At 40.3% G+C, this 19,022-nt stretch overlaps 2 protein-coding genes and 2 non-coding genes across 4 annotated transcripts; 1 reads left to right on the forward strand and 3 right to left on the reverse strand.

Annotated features, from left to right (window-relative positions):
• Positions 1-868: 868 nt before the first annotated feature.
• eif3ba (eukaryotic translation initiation factor 3, subunit Ba) lies at positions 869-8,456 on the reverse strand. Its single transcript, XM_054777977.1, has 19 exons — positions 8,234-8,456; positions 7,318-7,510; positions 6,758-6,877; positions 6,631-6,688; positions 6,277-6,405; positions 6,042-6,199; positions 4,779-4,910; positions 4,617-4,683; positions 4,491-4,537; positions 4,159-4,369; positions 3,994-4,066; positions 3,789-3,911; positions 3,632-3,710; positions 3,284-3,422; positions 3,062-3,187; positions 2,643-2,720; positions 2,431-2,539; positions 1,955-2,067; positions 869-1,378 (listed from the first exon to the last, which is right to left on the reverse strand). Exons 1-18 carry the CDS (start codon positions 8,331-8,333, stop codon positions 1,967-1,969), a joined length of 2,043 nt encoding a protein of 680 aa, XP_054633952.1. The 5' UTR covers positions 8,334-8,456; the 3' UTR covers positions 869-1,378; positions 1,955-1,966.
• On the reverse strand, positions 2,794-2,885 carry LOC129184066 (small nucleolar RNA SNORD60). The gene has a single exon (XR_008571457.1). It is a non-coding gene; the product is annotated as a small nucleolar RNA SNORD60 (small nucleolar RNA).
• On the reverse strand, positions 3,506-3,586 carry LOC129184069 (small nucleolar RNA SNORD60). The gene has a single exon (XR_008571460.1). It is a non-coding gene; the product is annotated as a small nucleolar RNA SNORD60 (small nucleolar RNA).
• A 181-nt stretch (positions 8,457-8,637) lies between the features above and the next one.
• On the forward strand, positions 8,638-18,814 carry brat1 (BRCA1-associated ATM activator 1). The gene is made up of 12 exons (XM_054777975.1): positions 8,638-8,931; positions 9,110-9,258; positions 9,329-9,479; positions 9,571-10,012; positions 10,615-10,719; positions 11,188-11,270; positions 11,467-11,579; positions 12,212-12,398; positions 14,499-14,572; positions 14,685-14,769; positions 14,859-15,130; positions 16,579-18,814. The coding sequence occupies exons 1-12, from the start codon at positions 8,799-8,801 to the stop codon at positions 17,389-17,391; spliced, it is 2,607 nt and encodes an 868-aa protein (XP_054633950.1). The 5' UTR covers positions 8,638-8,798; the 3' UTR covers positions 17,392-18,814.
• The last annotated feature ends 208 nt before the right edge of the window (positions 18,815-19,022 follow it).

Here is a 19,022-nt window from a genome sequence, read left to right on the forward strand (position 1 = left end):
ACATTTTACAGCTTGGGTGGGCGGTTTTGTTAAGATGGGACACAGCTATCAAGGTCATATAGGTATCAAACATGTCATTAGCACAGTTATCAGGGTTGAGTTACATTTTCCTATCCTATCAGTTTGTATTGTGTGGATTAATAGCGTCTTCATTGTCGTCGGTTCTTCTCAACATTGTATTTATGTTACTTAAGATTGTCATATACATATCTGAACTAAAAATACAAAAATAATCTGTCACAAATGTACTTATTGTAGAAATTCTGCACGTGCTATAAAATATGACCATTTTGCAGATTGGAGTACAGTAGTGTGTTTTATGCACACCATCGAGCCATGCGCCTGCTTTCTGCAGTGCCTGAGGTTACTGGTAAAATGCAAAAAAATAGTTCCATCACACTACAAGCCAAGCTCCGTAAACATTATGTACAGTAAAGTATGTTCGGTAAGAGCAGATGGGGTGGGAACCTCATTTGCGTGATGACATAACAAAAAAGGCCTCCTCCCAGAATCACCCTAAGGGTCTGAAGCCTATCGCATGTGTTGCAAAAACAAAATGAGGCTTTGTTCAGAAAAATGGAGGTAAAAAAACAAGAGCACATCATGTCCCCAATTTAAGCACTTTGCGATAACTACAGTGGCCTCTAGCGGCGATAACAAGATGTCATGCAGGTGTAGAAAAAGCAAGCCAATTTGGTTCAGCTCCATAACTGGTGTACTACACCAGCACACTATTCAAAGAGCTACCACCAGAGTACATGTAACAAAAATAATCAGACAAAATGGATTCCCACATGCTAAATATAACAGACTTTATTACTTAGGACTCAGGCGATATTAATGAAGACTCAACCAAAGCACATCGGTATCACATTTGACTGTTTATTAGTTATTCCCACTGCACATCCCCTCCATGTGTGAAAGCCTAGTCTGAAAGGAGGAGGATACAGGCCACTATAGCGCCACATCAGCACATTCACTAACAAGGCTACATGTTTAGTCACGGCACCACCACCGCCCACTGCTATGGCACTCTGCGCTGCATGGCGAAAACACGCTAGCATGATGAGGCCAGGTTAGGAATGACTCCCGGAAGTTGCCGGAACCGCAAGTTGCTCCGGTACTCCAATTTTTTGAGAGAACAACAGGAAACACAGTATTAGTAAATATGAAGTTCCACAAGAGGAAGAAAAATTGGGTGGCTGATGAGATCTGGAGTCCCTTGATATGGCTGTTGATCTGCAAGGCGTGTTCTGATGATGTCACTAAGAGTGAATATTGAGGCTTGTTACTGAACCCCAAAATTCACTGTGTGGTCGTTGTCCTTCTCCAATCAATGATGCTTCTTTTCTCCTTCTTCCACACAAAAACAGATGGACTGAGAGAGAGGGGAAAAAAAATAGATCGCCAATTAATGTTTGAAATGACTCACTCGAGTTCTTCTTGAGCCTTTATTAGTTAGCAACCCCAAATGATAGACCCCCTGAAGCGAGCATGAGCAACAGAGTATGGTTGCATCAGTAGGAGTATGCAAGACACCAAATGTAGTATCAAATAATTATCTTTTAATATACTGCTCAAAAAAATAAAGGGAAAACTAAAATATCCCATCCTAGATCTAAATTAATGAAATATTCTTGTTAAAATATTTTGGTCTTTACATAGTTTAATGTACTGAGAACAAATTCACACAAAAATTATCAACTGAAATCAAATTTATTAACCCATGCAGGTCTGGATTTGGAATCACACTCCAAATTAAAGTGGAAAAAGACACAACCTGTGGTCTATTCCATTTGCTCAACAGCATGTGAAATTGATCTGTGTTGCTTCCTAAGTGGACAGTTGGAATAACGGCGCAGCAGTTTTGACTGAGTGTGAATTGAGTGTTCCCTTCATTATTTTGAGCAGTGTATAAAACCAAACTTCATCATAATGATTATGCGTGTGTTACCTGTGTTGGGGACTACAGATCTCCGATGGGAATGATTTCTTCGTTGATAAAAAATTCAATGGTCTCCTCCTCCCAGTCATCCACGTTGCTGTCCAGCTCATCAGTGTCCACCCCTGGAAAAAAACAAAAGTATACACAAGTCATCAATTCACATTACAAATCTTGATAATGTTACTTTAAAAGTTGTCTGCAAAGTAATTGATTTTTTGATGGCAATCAAATTATTTATCCATTCATCCATTTTCTTTTGTGCTTGGCCTAATTGGGGTCACAGGTCAGCTGGAGCCTATCCAAGCAGATTTTTTGTGAGAGGTGGGGTATAGCCTGAATTGGTCACCAGTCAGTCAATCACATGGCACATTTGGACAAACAACCATTCACACAAAAACCCACACAACGACAGGGAGAACATGTCATCTCCACACAGATGTTCCAAAGGAAATAAAAGGCATGTATAAAAAGGACAGCAAACACACCTCCTCTGAGTTCCAGGCGGATGTCCTTCTGTTCCTGATAGAGCTGCAGGGCCTGCTCCCTATAGCGATGGTAGTCTTCCATCATGGCCCTGCGCTTGTCCACCAGCTCCTACTCACACACATTAAATGTGACTGTGACTCCTCAAACAAAGGCTTGTACAATTGTTTCTACTGAAACATAAAAAGCTACATTTAAGGTAAAAACATCTAACCTTTGAAGCCTTGGACTGGCTCAGACGATCCTTTTGCTCAAAGATCTTGGAGTATTTCTTCAGATCCTTCTTGATCATCTGCAATGAACATGTGCTATCATACAATATTGAGTCTAACTCAAGAACATTAGTTCTCAACAGAAACACGAGTGAGCCTCAGTTTACAGTGTTAATCAGGAGCTGCAGTGCTGCTCTCATATGAGGTGTCAGAAATTCTTTTGCTTTGGTTTGTCATCACAGGCTCATATAGACACAAAAAACTTTGCATTAACAAGTAGAAACACAAGATGGTATACAACCATTATGTAGTCCACCAATAATCCTGTGCATGCAAGTACGCATGTGGAGTAAAACAAATGTATAGTTCTCTACACAATAAAACTGACTCACACAAAATGACTTGTTTAGCAAAGTCCCACCTTGATTTGGTCTCCACTGAGCAAAGTTGGTGGTCTGGGTCTCCACAGCAGCTGACAGAAGCGGTCCTTGTTGTTCTTCTGAAGAAGACGACCCTGGAATGTCCACAGCCAGTAGGCATTGTCCACCTGGAAGACAAGAAGAAAGTGAAGAAGAATGGGGGAAGTTCCAACAATGACTGATTGGTGGTAGACATCTAAGAGTTGGCAAAACACCGGCGATACCTTGTGGCTCCACCAGGAGACGGAGGTAACAACGTAGCGTCCGGTTGGGTCCCATTCCACGTCAGAGGCCATGTAGTGCTCGGCTATGTTCATCATGGTGCAGTCTGATGTGTCGACAAAGGCAAGCGCTCCGTTCATACTACGTACGAAAACCAAAGGATAAACTAAATATCACACAGCAGTGATAATTATTAATACAAACATATCAACACACAGTACATTGAGCCTCAGACCACAAGTAGAATCAGGAGCTATGCTCTCATAAGAGGTGTCAGAAAAGTGATTGTTTTTTCATCAATGGCTTTTCATGCTGGTGTCACAAAGAAATTCGCCCACAAAACAACTGACCTCCTGAGTCCAGCCAGAACCATGAACTGTCCCTGAGGGCTCCAGAAGATGCTGTTGGCCTGTTGCTTGTCAAACATCTCTGTCAATTCCATTAAAGTCATACTTAGTGGCGATTTCGAGGGTTGAGATGTTCTAATAAGTGTGCTGAGCCACTTACTTATGAGGTCGATCTTGCCGTTGTTTTTGACATGGTAGAAGGAAGCGTTGATTCTGGGTGATTCTCCGTGGAGAACTGCAAATGTGCTGCCATTGGGCTCCCATGCAAATGCTATGATGCTCTCTGTCAAAACAGAACCACAGCACAAAAGATTATTTTTTCCTTTAGAAGCTTGGTTACCATGTAGACATCTACACTCTTGTACCTTTCATCTCCACCACATCAACAGGAACCTGTTTCTCTCTCATGCGAAAGATTTCAAAGTTAGTAACCACACCCTGGGAATGAGAAGGGGGAAAAAAATAATTTAATATTTTGAATTTTTAAGCAACATACTTATTGTTTGCTTTTTTGTCATTTCTAAATGTACCTGAGTTCCTTTAGGAGTCCTGTCTACTTTTACACAGAGATAATCTCCATTCCTCTGCCAGTGCAGCTTGCAGTCCACCACATTGAAGAGATTGCGAACGCGGATCTCTTGACGAGAGGGCATCTGCATGAGAGTCACTCTGGCTGGGATGTTTTTATCCTCAGGTACCCAGAACGCAATGATGTTGTCGCCTGGAGACCATGAGAAGTCCCTGTGGACGCAAGTATAAACATATGTCAAAATCTGAACATAAAAGAGCACTGGCACAGTATTTACCTTGGAGATGAATAAAGTATCAACCCTATTATACAGTACAAATGAATGCCCCTTACTTGATTCCGCTGATCTTAAGACTCTTTTTGTCAAGCAGGCCCATAGACTGAAAGAAACAAATGGATCATTTTAATGTTGCTTTTTAATGCTTTACATTAATAAAAGGCCTTTTTCTGTTATCTTACAGGAGTCTCATAGATGCTCAGTGTGTCTGGGGTCATCCGGGCAAAAAACTTGCCATCATGGCTCCATCTGAAAGGAATCATTACATTTAAGCTCTACAGGACAAACAAATGTAAAGACAAACAATTATGAATACATGTAGATGAATATGGGAGAGCACTCACTTAAATATGGGCCAGTGTGCGGCGCTCTCACAGTGGAAACCTCTCTTCTTCTGTCCGGTAAGAATGTCCCAGATGATGATGGCCTGTGGGTCTTCTTTGGTGTCCATCAGTGGGCTGAAGGTCACGACATACCTGGCCGGCATCAGAACCACAAAGAGTAAAAAAATTCAAAGATTCAAGTAAACGCTATTTGTGTATGAGACATTTTATGACTTTTTAAAAAGGTATATAAACCCATTCAAGACCAAAAACATAGTTATGCGTCTTTATAAACCCAAATGCCCGATCCCAACAACGCATTTACACATCTTTTAAGTTTTTTTGGGCAAGAGGCTAAACAAGGTGCTGATGCAACTCCTCAAAGGATTAGAATTGAGAGCAATTTTACTGCCATAAAAACAGCTCCTAGATTGCAGAAGTGCATTTGATAAGAGCTGAGGAGAGAGGAGAAACACACGACAGGAAACCCTTGCACAAAAGCAGCTGTTACATTGTATACCACAGGAAAAATTACGCACTGTAGTGAAATTTTAACACACACACACACACACACACACACACACACACACACACACGTGCCAGCACATAGTTCAGTTCCAACTCACATAGTTCAGTTTCAAATGTGAAAATTGTAAATACTTTATGGTGTTTTATTTGTAAATAAATTATTCTGATGTAAAAAAAAAAAACAACAAAAAAAAAAACAAAACTTTGTTTTGTTTATGTTGTGGTATAGTCTTATGTATTTGAGCTGTGAAAAAGAATTTATGCTTGAAATGTATCTTTTCACAAAAAGCTTGTTTTCTCCCTTTTCTAACCGACAATTGATATTTTCCTGAAACTTACCTATGTTCTACTACTGATTACTAAAGAATGGAAACAGGTAGAAACAAACTTTTTTCTGATGAAACACCAGAGTCTGATCTTTCTTTTGGTATGTTCCATGTTGATATAGCCATAGAACACAATATTCTGTGTGCCTTCAAAGATCAGTCAAAATCGGGTAAAATGGCTGGTACTGAAGGGGTTGTCTTTTGAAAAATGGCTGGGACTGAATGACTTAAACATCACTGAGACAATGACACACACATCCGCACACACACGAGCTAATGACATTCAAATCAAGCACTATGTCAAAACAATTTTGTATTATCAGGTACATAAAGTAAAATAAGTATTACCTCACAAAAAATAGGTATTACCTAAAGATAAACACATTCTCCCAAAATGGACATTAGTAGACATTAGTAGAACTTTGATTACCTTTCACAAGGTGAGAAGTCGATGAGAGACACCCCCTGATGGCTGAACCTTTGAATCTGCTTGAACTTCTCTCCGCCCCATAATGCAATGCCCCGTTGGTGGAACGTAGCCAGGTAGGTGCCTTTGGGAGACCACCGGACATAAGTCTCAGTCCAGCGCTGCAATGGAACACAAATAATGCATAAGGCCAAACAGTTGTATTACTTTAGGATGGTATGCATGTTCAATCACGTACGGCTCTCTCTTCGGCAATGACTGGATCCTTGGCATCATTGGAGAATATGGCAGTCCTTTCACCAGCTTCATAAATCACACTGTACTGGTCCCGACAGTCTGCGTCCTCAATCCAATGGCGCATGTTGCCCTGGACATACAGAAAAACACATTTTTAAAAACAATTAATGTATTGATTTGATAAAATGGAGCAGGCATACTGCAACGTTCCTGCCTTTGTGTGCCTTTATGAGTCCCACAAGGGGAAATTTTATGTTGTTTGCTTCTACTGTGGAATGCGGTGGCTCTCATTAATAATTGGCTAAAGCAATGATTGCATTTATAAGCTCAAAGAGAGACCTTAATACACACTTACAAAGTCTTTGAAAGGCTGCTTCTCTGGAGTTTCCCACTCATCACTGATGTTCATGTACCTGCAAAATAAAGACAGTAGAATTGTTCATCAACTGAACCAAATTTTATTTTTGCAAGACTCTATTTACTTGTCAAAGTCGGTGAAAAGGTTGACCCGAAACGTATGCTGTTTGTCCAGTTTGTAGCCATCTGCGTTTTTCACTGCCTCGAGAGCCTGGGTGGGAGAAGCATACTCCAAGAAGATGTACCTACACGGAAAAGGAATATGTTAGGGAGCGTGCTCATACTCGACCATTCAAATGCGGCACGATTTCACATCTCTCTCCTGGCTCCTGCTGGGATGCACTTGCTTATGTTGTGCTCCTGGCCCACTTGCTTGTACCATCACTTACTCATCGCAGTATTACTACAATTATCCTGACTTTGTCGATTATTTTCAATCTTATTTTGAGACTGTCGTGGGGTTTGCATTTGTGGGTTACTATTATGAAATGTGGCAGTTAAGAACTGGCAAGAAGCCATAACATTACTGACATCCTATGACTTGTCCAATCGAGCCATGCCAGAGAGAGGAGGTGTACCAAACTACACTTGCCAAAAATACTGGACTTCAGGTGTTTAGTGAGCCCTGGCATGGTACTCCGCAAACTTCTCTTCTTGGACCATTAAGCTAAAAAGATCATCATACCCTTTGGTTGTGCCATCGGTCTCCGGGTAAAACTCAGTGGTGATCTTGCCAAACTTGGAGAAAATCTTGTGGATGACGTTCTTGAGCTTTTCCAAACGTTCAGGGCCAACCTGAGGGACATTGTCGACCACCACCACTGAGTCGATGCCGTCAGCCTCCTGTGGTTTCTCCCTCAGGATGTCATCCAGGAGTTCTTTGCGTGAAAGGAGACAAGAAACATGTTCACACCTCTAAAATTGATAACAGCTTTGGAAACATTTCAGTACATGGATGTGTTGATCTATGACAGTGTCACATAGGAATATGCAACACAGACTCATACTGGAAGTAACAGCAGAAAAGCATCTATGCATAAGGAAACCACATTTTTTGTAACAGTAAATGCAAAAATGATTTCTGATTTGATTTACCACAGATTTATAGTACATTGTGTACATTTAGCAAAACCAATTTTAGTTTGACCTTGCAATAAAATATCTTACAACCACTCATTAAATATGCCGGTAAGGGCAACATGGAAACAACTGCACAACAATTGAAAATAATAGATTCTTCGAATAGTGACAGTGTACAACTGCTTCGAACAAGCTCTGGCATTAGCGATATTCTACCTTTTATAGCAATATTAATGTATATATTAATGACGATAAATAGGAAACAGAGCCATTTAGCTAGGCAAAGTGAGCGAATACGTCGTACTACCTGACACAGCTAGTTTGTAAGTCATTCTGTATTAATAAAATGTATAAGATGTTTTAAAACCCATGTATAACTGTGATAGTCGACTGTATGGATGGAGTCAGGTTGGCTGGCTTTCTCGTCTCCGCGCCACTGCCAGTATTTATTGCACCTTACAGTGCAGCTACTTAAGCTAGCAGCAGGCCAAAAAGCCGGCGTTTTTCCTGCTTGCACTAACCCTCATCTTCGACGTCATCCTCGAAGTCCTCCGGGTCGCTAAAGGAGGGCTCCTCTTCTTCATACTCGGGGTCGTCCACCATATCCACCGTATCTTGCATTTAACAGCTTAGTCAGACGAAGTTCCTTGAGACCGTGAAGTTAAAGTAAATAAAAACTAGGAGACTGACGGTACTCTGCCGGTGCGGCACCATGTGCGGGTAAGTGAAAATGGACGACGTGACGGAAATGTGGCACAGGAAGCGATTCGCAAACCCGGAAGTATGAATGAGAAGCAACAAAGCTGTAAACCAAATGGAGTTCAGTGTACGCGACGATTATGTTACCTTTGTACTTATCCGTGTAAGTGTAAGTTAGTGAAATAACGCCGGGTATAACGACGCTATCCAATGTGACGACGCAGGAACAAAAAGGAAGCAATTCACCAGTAGATATGAAGCGATTTCCCGCGAGAACAACGAAAAAGGATAACGTTGTTTTCGAAAGTCCGCACATATAGTCACCCATCTCATAATTAGGGTGTAAGTAGGCTTTAATTTAGCTTGTAGCAATTGAGCAGTACACGAATGAGCATGGATAGAGAGTCTATGTTGCTACTGCCCAGTGTGTGTGCACTACTTGCAGACTGCGACAAGCCTTTGCCCGATGACACTAGCCTGGAGAAACTTCTGGACCGGCTCACGGAACTCTCCGAGTGTGGTTAGCCTTACTTTTATTACTTTATGTGTAATCAAAACTCGATATTATTTAAATCTTGAAATATAATTTTTTCAAACACAGTTCACAGCATTAGGTACCCTTGAGCAATCTAACAAGAGCGTAATCCAGGGTTTGAAGGTTTTTAACATTTTCAGTACATTCTATTTTACCATTGAAGGCGTGTCACTTCCGGAGAGCTGCCCATGTCTGCTTGACTTCATCGCCACTGTGTCCTACAACACCACTTGTGACCCCAGCATCATCTCCTTCGCTCTCAAGCTCAGCGGCCTGATGGCAGCCACAGACGATGGCTTCAGAGCCTTGCAGGTAGCTTTGTAGCAGACAGAAATCTGCCTTGGTGGATTGCACATATAACCAGTGGTGTTCCTTTTTCCAGCAGGAGCGCTTGACGCTGGACGTCTACTTTAACATTCAGCACTGGCAGGATGCTGGACTCTGGGAGGATCCTTGTATACGCATTGGTTGGATTCAGGGTTTAAGGAGGATGCTACTGCACCAAAAGGCGCTGTGTTTTTTTGTGCTGTCAGGTACTCCTTCCTTTAGGAAGTAAGACCACAAAAAAATATAATATAATATATAATAAGAACTGTTACACCACTGTTATTTTTTCCAATTAAGGTTCCATCACGACCCTCTTGCAGCTCCAGACAGATACAAGTCTATTTGTTGCTTCAGCTGCCAGCCAATTACTGGCCCACATCCTGATCACTTTTCAGGCTGCACCTTCATCAAGTAACATGACCTATAAAGAAGATGCAAGTATGAAATCATCCATTGCATCACTGCACCCTGACTTCAGCAAAGACGCCTGTCCACAATACACAGATGTTGTGCGGCAAATCTCAGACTACATAAAAGAGTCACTGGTACCCAAAGACTGTACACAGGTACCTCGCAGCCTGCAGGTCCTCAAGCTGCTGGCTCTGATCCTGGACCGGGCTGTTCCTCCTCTTCGGGAGCAGCTGCTCCAGGCAGTTGCAGGTTCCCTGGAGGATCTGGTGGAGATGGGCTACAGTCACCTCACACCAGCTCTCATGGACGTTATTATGGCCGTATATAGGTATACTAGAACTTCTGTCTATCTAAATGCTGTAATTATAGCCTAGATGTTTAGTTACCTAAACGGCAACAAGAAGGGGGCGTTAATTAGAGCAACTTATTTTTTAAAATTGAATAATGATTTGGACTGCATGAGAACACGGAAAGGAAAAGGTAGTTCTCTTTGACCACAAGATCTTTTATTAACAAGTATATTGCACAACAGCAGCAACAGAACCAATGTTATAATCGTGGTAAAGAGCAAACTCAGCCAGCATAATTACTGCTGATTTCTGCTGATTTTGTTCATTTTAAACAACAGTATGGCAAGTGTAACATGCATGAGTTTTACACCAACAGCTGAGTTGCACAACCAGCGTTTTAAAGTGCATGCAGAGGTAGGTAAAGCTGCTGGATGCTGACCATGATACTTCAACTGGCCATCCTGTGGAGTTAATAAGATCTACATCACGAGGTTGCCTACAGCCACACAGTTGTTCATGCGAGTATTTCTGCCATTTATTGGTTTTTGTAGATCACGCACCCGGCGTGACTCGCAGTTAACTGAATAGAGGTGTCAACTAGAGCATCTGTCTCACAATGTTGTGTTTTTTTTGTCTTCAGCTCTGACATTGATGAAGGCGCACGTCTTCTGTCCTTCATGTTGAGTGTCAACAAACCTGCTGACCTCATTCACGCTGCGGCCGCATTTCTCCATCGAGACCACCAGTAAGACATCTTTACTTGTATTTAACACTCCAAACTCTGTAGATGGTTTCATTTCTGTTTAGTTGAACTATTTAAGCAAATGTTAATTACATACTATAGTTTCCACAAGTATTTGGGCTTTGGATTCAATTCTACAAAGTATTTGAAATGCTTGATATATTGTATTGTAATATCTGTTATTCTAAGTATCATTATTTGTTTGTGAGAAAAATAAATATATTATGTTATTTGATGTAATTCTGAAAAAAGCGTCTCTACAAGTAATGAACATCATACCCCTCACGGCCACCTGATACTCTCCGCAGTTGAGGAGATAAGATATGCTATACAGTATTATATCAATTGAATAGTTCACTTATTGATGTAGGTGGTTCTCTTCATTTGCATCTATCTCTGCATGTACTGTATAAATATGTAGTTTGCCATAGCTCCTGGAAAAGTATGACCCTATTATGTTTGTCTGTCCAGTGATGCTGTCAACTCAACCCAGGCAGTGAAAATCCTCCTGATGCCTATTCACATTTGTACTGACAACTCCCTTCTGGGCACAGGTACGGGTATATTTAGGCACCCCTAAATTTGATCTTAGCACCCCCTAAATATACAATTTCTGATAGTGAAATTTATAATGCATTTTCTTATTATTTTCTAACATTGTCTTCTAGCCCTGAGATGCAGACAAAGTACAATGGAATTTTTTTGTACCAAAAAATGTCATCTTTTTTTAATAACTAACAATATTTTCAGTTCCTGCAGAAGACAGGCATCACAAACTCATTTCGGCTCAGCTGAAGAGTAAAACCTCATTCATCTCCATGGTCTGTGTCTGTCTGAGAAACGCACCGCAAATGGCGCTCATGGTGAGACTTGTACAATACAGTCGTACCGCGCCACATTGCGATTCGAATTTTGCGGCTTCATTCTCATGTTTTTTCAAAAATATTATAATTAATAAATCATGCTGTTTTGTGGTTGAATACGGCCTATTGTTAGAGAAATATATGCACATTTAAGCAAGTTTTATATAATTTCTTTGCATAAATTCAGCATTTTCAAGCATTAAAGTGGATAAATTATGTAAAATACAGATACAAGGCATTCAGAAGATGGCAAGACATGCTATGTAGTATTCTACACTGGTCACTAAGTGTCAGTAATTTTCCTTCAATGTTTGGTGAAGGCACATAAGCATCAGACTTGATCGCTGGAACAACAAGCCTTTATTGCTGGTATGAATTATATCACAACAGGTACAATAATATTAACATAATAATAATCATATCGATCCTTGCTAAAACTCAACTTTGAAACCCAGATGTCACTTCCTGTCCGCCACACATATGGAACACATTTATTTCTGTTATTATGTCTACTGTATTGGGTAATATGAGTGCGAAGGTGACTATAGAGGTTTCATTCCATGTCTAGAGGGCTCTAATAATGTTAAAAACTGTATTTACAAGGTCGTAAACTCTTCTGTCTTGCTCCACAGCCTCCGAATGTCCTCCCATGTCCCCCGGCTTTAATCGTCCATGCTGTTGTGTCATTGCTGAGATGCTGCAATGGTGACATCTCATCCTCTAATGGCTGTAGTGATGAGGCTTTCAGGTGTATCGTTGCCTGTGGCAAAGTTCAAAAATGTGCATTGGATGCTTTGGCTTCCCTCAGCAGCAGCCCAGGTGATTGTTCCTTCTCCTAAGATGAACACTTATTCTTCATATCTACCAGCAAGTGTCTTTGAAACCCGACATCTAATTAGGTACATATGAAATCTTTTGGGCACTTATGAGAAGGGCGACATATTACAAACCCTTCTCCGTAGGGCTGAACGATATGGACCCAAACTCATATCCCGGTATATTTAGGTTGAATATCGGTATGCAATATATATCCCGATATTTTTTCCACAAAGTGAGTTTAGACCAAGTCCAAGCCAAATATGCGTGCAAAGTTGTTTTATTCAAATAACATATAGAAAAATAGCCACTGAAATAAAATAGTCCATTCTCTTTTTGAAATAAATATAGAAAAAGTTAAATATAATCTTCATTCTTCTTTATAACAAACCTTTAGTTATGCTCAAAACCTCAGTTAATACCAGAAGCACAAAAGAACAACATATGAAATAAAGTGCCCCGTTTAAGAGGAAATTTTTAAATGTCAACAGCAACTAAAAAAACAACTTTACTTTGAACAGGTTTTTTTTGTTTAGGTAAACATAAGCATGTCCTTATTCCTTTAAAACTGTTATGCCGGAAACACCAACCTGTCAACTGCATCAGGCGTAGCAACTGTCTGTTGGACGTCTTTACATTTGTGGTAGAGCTTCTCGTGCATAATAATTGCCACTGTGAAGCTCAGTGGACATCAGTGCAGTCCATGTTTCGGCAGGTTTTTAAATCTGTTTTTTTCTACCGTTGCAATGGGTACCATATGTTAAGCAATGTGATCGGACAATGCTTTCGTAATAGACCTGCTTGTCAAGATACCAAGAGTTACAGCGCAAATCCAATCTATATCAACATGAACGAAATGTTTGTTTTTCATGTCGTGTTTAAAAGAAATATCAATATTTTAATAATATCAATATGTTGCCCAGCCCTACCTCTCTGTATGATGCACCACTTCAAACTACAATCACAATACTAAATACTAGGGATGCTCCGATCGTTCGGCCACTGATCAGTATCAGACGATTTCAGTAAAAAAGAATGTGATTGGCATACACTGTATGCCAATCAGTGCCGATCGCAAAAAATGATCAGCTGTGACTTGTACTACTGCAGCCTGCAACCTCTGGAGATCCCTGTGTGCAGTGTAGTGTCCTGCGCTAATGTCTTGGGTAGTGTCCCACTACACTTTGCCTTCATACTGTACAGGCGTGCGGCGGTAAACACAACATGTCTGCTGTGTGGAACTTGCGGTTTGTGAGAGTGATGTCATATTTGCATTCTGCAACACATGCCACAAAAAATATCTCTCGAGTGTAGGACATTAAATTGCTTTAATTTAATACAGCATTTGAAGAACAAACAGTTGCGCAGAGTATGGTGAGTTTTCGAGGCTCACGGTGCACCAACAGGTGGGAGCTAACATAGTCAACACTCGCCTATAAGAGTGTGAGAGCGAAAAGGCTAAGCAAATAACTCGAAAAATAATTGAATTCATCGGACTAGATGACTAGCCTCTCCCAGTGATGGAAGACACCAGGTTCTGCAGACTGCTCTCACTTGGAGCGCCGTTACGTTCTACCTGCCATGAAGCGCTCCATCAGACAATGTATTCTCACATCGAAAGTCTCTTTAACGAAGGCGTCTCATCCAAGTTTCACAAGTGAAATATGTTCTCTTGAAAAAGAAAGTAAAATATGTTTTTGTCTGACTTTATGGTTCCTTTTTTCAGATCATATAACCAATATCAGGGGTGCAGCAATGAGCTCTGTACCCCATGAAAAAGTTCACATTGGGCCCCCTATTTTTATTTTTTAATTAATACCTACAGTATTTGCTAGGGACCCTTGGAATTGTCCCTTGTACGGTGCCCATGGCCAATACCACTCATCATAAAGAAATAGAAAATAAAGAAATAGAAAAATTTACAGTTAATCCATCTGATCGGTGTCAGTATTGGCCGATCTCACTCCTGGATGATCGGTATGGGAATCGGGAGCATAATCCAATCCAATCCCAATCCAAGCATTCGTACTAAATACATTTATATCTCAACCAAAACTTCATATGTTTTTTAAAAACTGTGTTTTTGTGGTGTGCGTGTTTCAGGGGCTAACACCGCAATGGATGAGGTGTTTCAAGTTCTGATACTGTATATGGGAAACCCTGATTCGGATCCCACTGTAAGTTTAATTTTTTTTGTTTTTTTGATGACCCACACAATAAAAGCATAATTATCAGACAAGAAGTACTTCAATGTTTTTTTGAAGAACAACTTGTGTGTCCGTTTCTTAGGTTCTGCACAAGTCCTACAAGGCCTTAATACAATGGATGAATCTTTGTGCGGACCTCCCATCAATTTCACAGCAGCTCAGAGAAGGTGGGGCTCAAATGATGCAGCACCCAGCAATATATTATACACTAGCATATCCTGGATTATTAATGAGCTCTTTTATCTGTTTTATTTAGATGTTATGATGACAGTAAAGAAGCGTGTATGTGACCCACGCTGGGAGGTAAGAGACTCAAGCGTGGAGTTTTTGGCGCAGCTAGCAAATGTCCTCTCGCTCAAATCAACGGACAAGCTGTCTGAAGACCTGCTGAAGGCATGCAGTACTACTCCCCTCCTCAAGGCGGCACTGCAGGATCCTGAGAGCTACGTGAGAGCCAGCGCCATCTCTGCACTGGCAGGGACTCTTGCACCCAGCTGGCGGCAGGGGGCAGCGCTGCATCGGGACGAGGTAGGCAGGAATATTTGTAAATTTTCAAATGTCGTACAAATAATTTTACTTTTATTTGGCCCCTTTTTGAATATTTTGTACCATATATATCTAGGCCAAACTGTAAGTTTCTCAGCGTTTTAAAAATAAATAAGAGGAATAAATGGAAATTAAATTAGAATAGAAATATAATAATTAGGGCTGTCAAAAATAGCGTATTAAGAGCGGTAACTAATTTATTCATTCAGAAATATAGCAGTCTGACTTGCAGTTTCACCTTACAAACAACATTAAACTCATAACACAGCAACTAACACTCAAACGTTATACCTCAGGAATAGAAAAACATGTATCAATACAAGTTTAATATGAAAACCCCCCCAACATTTTAAAGTGTTCTCTTAAGGCATTTCGTTTGAGAAAACCATTTCATTGGAGGAGCAAAGAAAGCATCGAAAATGGCACTGTAGTGCTCCTTCTGTCCACCAGAGGGAGCCAGAGGACCCGGAGCCCAAAGCAAAAAGAGGGAAGTCATTGCAGCACCCCAATGAATGTGTTGCTCAGACACAATGCCTTATGGGAAAACTTAAAAACTGTTTTTTTTTTATATTTGAACTCATATTGGGACATGTTTGTGTATTTTTATGTACACTTTTTGAGATACACAAATATATAAAATGTTGTCATTTATCTTTTTCCTCATAAAATACAGCAAAAATAAAGTACAGTAAAATACACTAAGGACATATTTAACGCAGTTGCAAATGTTGATTAATTGTGATTAATTTATTTAATCATTTGACAGCACAAATAATAATGTAAAAATATATACAGTATTGTACAGTCATCTCTCGCTACATCACGGTTCGAACATTGCTCCCTCACTCGATCATGTTTTTTTCAAAACTTAATTAATAAATGACCTTCTGTTTTGAGGTTGATTATGGCCCATTATTAGTTGTAAAAGACAGTCATACTCTGTGTGACTGTATAGGAGCGCTATTGTGCCTTAGTCTGCCGTTAAGAGGTGTGGCTTGAAATGATAAAAAAAAAAAGAAGTTAATTAAATAAATAAGTTAGTTATTGTCATTCTGATCAGTATCAGAGTTAAGTTTCAATGCAGTATTGTCATTGAGGTTGTTGATGTTCTGTTATTGTTGTCACAGTTGTTGTTGCTGCTGTTGTCCTTGTGTCTGTCTTTTTTGTCCCCCTCTTATCTCCCCCCTGCCCTGCAAAACATCCCATTGAAAATGATCAGTAAGTTCTACTGAATTGCAGCCATACTTTTGTTGTAAACAATATTGAGATCTGTTTTTAATATTGAGGGTAGCTTATTTTATTATTAAATTTAGTCTAAACTGCTTTTTTAAAAATACATCTCTTGTGTATGATCTCATTAAACAATGCAGGTGTACCTGATGAAATGTCCCATAAAAATCCTAATGAATAGTCCCTCTGTGTCCCTCCAGGCCGACATCGTGAGCCAGCTGCTGGACATTCTCAGTGAGGACACAGAAGGCTTTGCCCGGCGTGCTGTAGTTCAGTACTTCATTTCTTGGTTCACCTCATGCTCCTCACCACCTTTGTCACAGTCCTCTCTTCTCTCGGACTCTGTGCGCACCGTCCTATCCCGAGGCAGCGTGGATCTGGACTGGGAGGTCAAGCTCAACACTTTGGAACTGGCTGAGCTGCTGCTTGACACTGCCCTTTCAGGCCACCCAGGTTACAAGAAGTGTTGGGTCCCAGAGAACGGCAGCGGACACCCCTACGCCGCACTTCCTGACAGGGCATATGCACTTCACACATGCACAAATGGACAGGATGCTACTTTAGATTCTGCGTTAAGTTTTTTAGTGGATCAAGGCGTCATCTCTGCATTGTTAAGCGGTCTGGTTGACTGCGATCGACCTGTTGGACTGAAGGCTAGTCGCCTCCTGATAACCGTCAGAGACACAGTCTGCCCCCTGTTGGCAGGGACCACGGATGAGAGGACTGCAATGGCACCCAGCGTGTCCTGTGAACTGCCCAGATGTGACTGGGGGAAAGAGATCAGAAAGATGCTCAAGAGGACGTCCAGTGAGGAAGATGAGGGCCAGCGTGTTAGTGTGTGCAAGGTGTTGACCTCTCTGGGCTTAGATGAATGTTTGGTTCTTCTGAGCCAAAGCAGTGACCACGTTCACAACTCCTTCCTGTCTCTGCTGCAGGACATCCTGAGCACCCGTGCAGATCACAGAGGCACAGACACTGACGGAGATCAAGGGGTTATCGTGGACTGCTACTGACTCAAACATACAATACAGTCTGACTATAAGGGACATTTGCGGGGCTCCCTCTGAGTTTTTGGAAGACACGCTAGTGTCAATCTTATTCTCAATCTCACTTCTAAGTATGAAAATCGTGATTCTCATTTTTTGCAGAATCATGCAGTGCTAGAAGAGACACAGATATCTTAAAAGTGTTATAATCATTAGACAAATGGTTAATGGCTTATGGACAATTACGTAGTTGCCAAGTCTTGGCCATGCCCCTGTAAAGGACATGGGTTGAATAACAGCGCCACCATGTGGAGTACTTGTCAGAAAAATAAGCACAGGCAACATGGATGCCTGTTTTGACAAACTTTCACAGTGTGCAGCGGACAGCCTACAAAAACAAACACGTACAGTTGTGAAAAAAATGAGTATGCCCCATTCGGTGTCCTCATTTTTTCACGACTGTTCATGGTCTATGGTGGCCGAGCTCTTATCTAAAGGATTAACTCTACAAATGGGTTTTCCTTTTTCTGAGGCTTTTGTGTGTTTTTGTTTTGCTACCGATCAGTCCAGGGTGTACCCCGCCTCTCGCCCAAAGTCAGCTGGGATAGGCTCCAGCATACCCGCGACCCTAGTGAGGATAAGCAGCATAGATGATGGATGGATGGATGTTTTGCTACCACAGAAGTGAGCCAGTGATGCCCTGCACGAAAAGTGTAATGATAACCATACAACAGAATATGAAATTCTCTGCGATATTGGAAAGGGTTTGGCTTGACTCCAGAACAAATTATTTCTATTTCCAATTTGTTTTAAAATCAGAACAACGTTGACATCAACAAACAGCGGGGAATGGAGTTGTTTTAGACTGTACAGCATTAAAAAAGAACAAATTAATTGAATTTTTAATGACCCAGATCACGTCAAACATGAAACAATATGCGACTGATGTCGCATATTTTTGTTGTGTCTTTTGTAACATTAAAATGGTAGAAATTCACATTGTAATCACCCTTTTCTAGTCTAAAGTAAATTAACCTCAGTGTTACATAATGCTAAATAATGAAATGCGAAGCAGGGCGCTTGTGTCCTCTGTTGGATAGTGGGAGGCAGATTTTACATGCGGTTATCTATTTATAGACATGCCTTTACAAACATAATAATGCTCAGTTTTGATTATGTCAGAGAGGTATTGTCGTATAGTTGTAAGTGGTGTGGACCTGTGGGGCATCATACTAAGAGCTGTTTCCAATATTTTGGCTGTTTTGCTACACAAGCATTAATAAATACATTATTATATTTTTAACGACAGTTTAAAAATGTATTTATTTTTTTTAACAGCGTTTCAATTTTTTTTATTGAATTTAATTTCAGTGTTCAAGAGGGCCTAATGTTTTGACGGACTAGCAAGCGATCACTTGATGTTATGCAGAAATGTATTTTATACAAAATTTCCTGATGTATTTAAAAAATAATAATAATTTCAATTTATTGTAGTTATTTTATTATTTTTAGTTATAATTTATTTTAATTTTTTTGTTTAATGTAATGTGATTTTTAATATAATTGTATTTTTTGTATTATAGTTTTTTAAATTATAATTTTAATTCCTTTTATATAGGGTTTTTTTTGTTTAATTTTTATTTTTATTTATTTTATTA

Source organism: Dunckerocampus dactyliophorus, chromosome 6 (genome assembly GCF_027744805.1).
Source record: "Dunckerocampus dactyliophorus isolate RoL2022-P2 chromosome 6, RoL_Ddac_1.1, whole genome shotgun sequence".
Lineage (NCBI taxonomy): Eukaryota > Metazoa > Chordata > Actinopteri > Syngnathiformes > Syngnathidae > Dunckerocampus > Dunckerocampus dactyliophorus.

What these genes read in the sequence shown, in the direction of transcription:
- eif3ba (XM_054777977.1), bottom strand. Translation starts at nt 8,333, where the DNA reads ATGCAAGATACGGTGGATATGGTGGACGACCCCGAGTATGAAGAAGAG. An exon ending in GGATGACGTCGAAGATGAGG is followed by an intron (nt 7,511 to 8,233) that starts GTTAGTGCAAGC and finishes TTTCACGCAAAG; the next exon opens with AACTCCTGGATGACATCCTG. An exon ending in GCACACTGGCCCATATTTAA is followed by an intron (nt 4,684 to 4,778) that starts GTGAGTGCTCTC and finishes GATTCCTTTCAG; the next exon opens with ATGGAGCCATGATGGCAAGT.
- brat1 (XM_054777975.1), top strand. Translation starts at nt 8,799, where the DNA reads ATGAGCATGGATAGAGAGTCTATGTTGCTACTGCCCAGTGTGTGTGCA. An exon ending in TTCCCTCAGCAGCAGCCCAG is followed by an intron (nt 12,399 to 14,498) that starts GTGATTGTTCCT and finishes TGCGTGTTTCAG; the next exon opens with GGGCTAACACCGCAATGGAT. An exon ending in CAGCGCTGCATCGGGACGAG is followed by an intron (nt 15,131 to 16,578) that starts GTAGGCAGGAAT and finishes GTGTCCCTCCAG; the next exon opens with GCCGACATCGTGAGCCAGCT.